This window comes from Garra rufa, chromosome 3, assembly GCF_049309525.1.
Source record: "Garra rufa chromosome 3, GarRuf1.0, whole genome shotgun sequence".
Classification (NCBI taxonomy): domain Eukaryota; kingdom Metazoa; phylum Chordata; class Actinopteri; order Cypriniformes; family Cyprinidae; genus Garra; species Garra rufa.
Window position 1 is genome coordinate 64,244,384 of NC_133363.1, and position 4,358 is coordinate 64,248,741.

Consider the following 4,358-nt stretch of genomic DNA (forward strand, 5'->3'; position numbering starts at 1 on the left):
AAAGAAAACAAACAAATAGCAAAAAGTTGTGTTACAACTTTGAATAAATTGAGTAGAAAAAAAAAAATCACAAATAAACCCCAGAAACAATGTTATTACCACTTGTATAATAAATCTGTAGCAGCACGTTTATTATATATGAAGACAAATAATTTAAGCTTAATTTGATTTGACATCCGGTGACGTACATTCCTGTAGACATAAACTAAACTTAAAAAATACCAGAAGTGAAGTCCTATTAAACTGAACACCTCATACATGAAGATAACAATATAGTTAATGAGGCTCTAATTAGTCTTTGAATGCAACAAATAATCTTTTAGTTGCTATATGTGTTACAAAAACATAAAAAAAAAAAAAAAAAAAAAATCCGAAAGAAAAAGCAATTGTAATTTATGGTTATTTATTTATGTAAGAAAAACAAATGTAGCATGCACAGTTTGGTTGGGAGGGACCTGAGCTAGTCAGGCTTGTTAAATAAACCAGTATTTCCATTAGTGCTGACATTTCAGTCAGACACTTGACGCTGAGGCTGGAGTGTAAGAAAATATTTGTTTATATTTATGTTTAAAAGCAAAATTTTGTTTTTATTTTTTTTATGCAATAATAATCCTGAAATAGAAACTTTAATATTTCAATAATTTAATACATTTACAAAACATCACATTACTGAAAAAAGTAATGAACTGTTTTGCTGATAGTGGACTGGAAATTCTTCTGTGAGGTGACAAACTTTAGTCCGGCGATTATCATGGATTCCAGGTAAGATGAACTTTGTGTTTTCTATAGCTGGGTAAAATAAACATAAAATGTAGGTTTTAATACGGTGTGTATCTGAAACTGAAACTGTCAGGTGCTTTTTTAAACAAAGGCAAAACTTCACAAAGGTCAACTGAAGGAAAATCATTTTATTTGCTGCAATGGTGCAATCTGATGGACTGAATAGTCTGCCCAAAATAGACAAAAAAAAAAAAAAAAAGTAAATCACTGATTAAACAGCAAACAAGTCACTGCTACAAATTCTGAGGAATAAAGTAGTAAATTCATCATTTTGATAAAACAGAGAAAATAAAGCAGCATAAATTTACATTTTTCACCTGGCACGTGAACTGAATTTTATCAATTGTTACAACGGGTGAAGGTGATTTCACCGAGTACAACATGTTCCTGGATCAACATCTCAATCAACCAATCAGAATTGAGGGATAACTTTTTAGGAAATGTTAGTTTTAGTTTTATGATCACAGTTAGATGCTTCTTGGTTTAGGGGTAGGGACTGGGTTAAGTCTATATTTTTGGACACTAATGTTGATCCAGGATCAACAAAAATGTTAATCCAGGAACATGTCTTACTTGGCAAAATCACGGCGACCGTCCAATTAAATATTTTAAATTGTACCAGTTGTTAATTTCCCACTATCTAGAAAGAAAAATAACTATAAAAAAGGGAAACAATACAGAACTCCAACACAAGATATTTGGTCAAAATAACTTGTTTTCAATAAGTAAAAACACTAAACATAACAAGATATCTTATTGTGGTTAAGAAAACTCGCAGAAGTACTAAAAACTAGTACTTGCAGAAGTGCAAAGTACTAAATTGCCTAATTTCTCCGAGTCTGACTTATAACCCAAATGGCATATATATTTTATGCCATTTATACTTGGTCACACTGCAGAAATGTGGACAATTGTACAAAACAATGTGTACTGTGAAATGCGCTATAAAAATTGACTTGGCAATCTGTACAATTATTCTGAGAAACATTTCCCTCCATATTTTACAGACAGCAGAGTCCTTCACCATGCAGAGCAACTCTAATTGATGAAGGTCCTCCAAAACGATTTCATCTAGAGACAGAGAGAAAAGTGCTTGATGATGATGGAAAAGTCAGAAAATGGACTTATGGGTCAAAATACATCAGTAAACCAAACAAAATTGTTCTGTTGGTGGGAGAGACCGGTGTCGGTAAAACGACTCTCATCAACACCATGGTCAACTACTTACTGGGAGTGAAGTTTGAAGATGAAATATGGTATGAAATCACAGAAGAAGCCTCCAGAGATCAAACAGAATCACAAACCTCTGAAATCACCATGTATGAGGTCTATCCTGTAAACAGTTCCATATCGCTCACCATCATTGATACTCCAGGTTACGGAGACACTAGAGGACTGGAAAAAGATCTGGAAGTTGCTGAGAATTTAGCCACTCTGTTTCAGAGCAATGATGGAGTTTGTGAAATTGATGCCGTGTGTTTTGTGACTCAAGCGGCTAAGAATCGTCTCTCAGACAGACAACATTACATTATCAGTTCAGTTCTGTCTTTGTTTGGAAAAGACATTGTCAACAACATTGTGTTTTTAATCACACACTCTGATGGTCTGCCACCCAAAAATGTTATGGGGGCCATTAAAAAAGCTAGAATCCCCTGCAGACGAGACAAAAGCGGTCAACCTGTATATTTTTCATTTAACAACCGACAAGCTGAAGCCCGTCAGACTGAGAAACGTTACATTCGTGCTCAAAGAGATGCCTGGGAAGACAGCATGGATGGCATGAAGCATTTACTTGAGTCTCTGGATGAAAAGAACAGAAGTTCTTTAGAGTTGACTTCAGATGTCCTGATACAGCGCATTCAATTAGAAGCATTAACGTTCAACTTACAGTTGCAAGTTCAAGAGAAGGAGCTGAAAAAAGCTGAAAAACTTCAGATTCAAGAGGCAATGGTGCAAAATAAGGACAAAATTGAGACTTGTAAAAACTTCACCATTAAAATCAATAAGACTGTCAAAGAGAAGGTGCCCATTGAGAGCAAATCATGGAAGCACAGGAAGGCGACGACCTGCACCGTCTGTGAGGAAAACTGTCATGAGTTTGACTGCTGGTGGGGTTCAACTCCCAGCAAATGTGAAGTCATGAAAAACGGCTTCTGCACCGTGTGCACAGGGGGGTGTCATCACAGCAAACACGTTAAAGAAAATAAAAAATACATCATAAAAACCTTGAACACGACAGTAGAATATGACTCAGTAAAAAAAAAATATGAAAAGGCCCAAGAACAAACAAAGAGGTTTTCGGTTGTAATGGATAATGTTGACAAAGATCTGCTGAAGATTGAAACCCAAAAGTCAATTCTTTTGTTCAATGCTTACAGGACCATCAAGAATCTGTCTCAGATCGCATTAAAACCAGACTCTGCCTTCACTCTTCAGCATCTCGACTTCTTCATTCCCAGAGTGAGGGAGGCTGGGAGAGAAAGCTGGGCAAGAGAGCTGGAGGAAATGAGAAGAAACGCTGTAGCTGAAGAAGCCAATAAAGACGTTTTGAGTTATTTAAAAGCTGGTCTGGCAAAAATTTTTCCATGGTAAACAATGAACAATTGTGATTACACCTGCCTGTTGTGTTTTCTTTATACTGTAAATATATATATATATATATATATATATATATATATATATATATATATATATATATTTATAGGTTTAGAGGTAGGGGTGGAATTAACAGCTACATTTCTTTTAATGTCAAGTTAAGTCAAGTCACCTTTATTTATATAGCGCTTTTAACAATACAAATTGTGTCAAAGCAACTGCACAGTATTTAAACAGAACAACAGTGTGTAAGTAACGCATTATTGTAAATAATCAATTTTCACAAATTTCAGTTAAAGGCAGTTCATCAATGAATTCAGTGATATCATCATCCAGTTCAGTTCAAATAGTATACGATATCGCTGGAAAGTGTCCCCAACTAAGCAAGCCAGAGGCGACAGCGGCAAGGAACCAAAACTCCACAGGTGACAGAAATGGAGAAAAAAACCTTGGGAGAAACCAGGCTCAGTCGGGGGACCAGTTCTCCTCTGGCCAGACCAAACCAGCAGTTTGTACCAATGTCCGATTGTAGAGAACTGCTATATTGTTATATAATGCTATATTGTTACTAAAATAGTATTTGTAGATCTATATATTCCTGTCCATTACATGTTGGTTATGTTTAGGTTTGGGAATTGGTTAAAGGGACCCAACATTTAAAAAAGGCAAAAAAGCAACTATACAAGTATTTTAATGATGTAACAAATTGGTAAATATTTGACATTTCGTAAGCTGTAAATATGTAATAATGTTTACAGTTTGGATGTTGTCAGTAAGTCAACCTTGTAAATGTTCTATACTAATACACATGTATAAACAACAAGACCAGTCTGGATTATCAACTAAAAATGAAAAGAACCTACATACATTTATAAACATTTGTTTTTTATATTATTTAAATAAAGTTTTATTCTACAGAAAAACTGCTTTCTGAACATGACTGAATTCATCTCATGAGATCATAATTGTTAAACAGTATACTA

The 4,358-nt window shown here is 34.7% G+C and overlaps 1 protein-coding gene across 1 annotated transcript; it reads left to right on the forward strand.

The window, feature by feature from the left end:
- Positions 1–751: 751 nt before the first annotated feature.
- LOC141332487 (uncharacterized) lies at positions 752–3,372 on the forward strand. The gene is made up of 2 exons (XM_073837625.1): positions 752–762; positions 1,788–3,372. Exons 1-2 carry the CDS (start codon positions 752–754, stop codon positions 3,370–3,372), a joined length of 1,596 nt encoding a protein of 531 aa, XP_073693726.1.
- Positions 3,373–4,358: the final 986 nt, after the last annotated feature.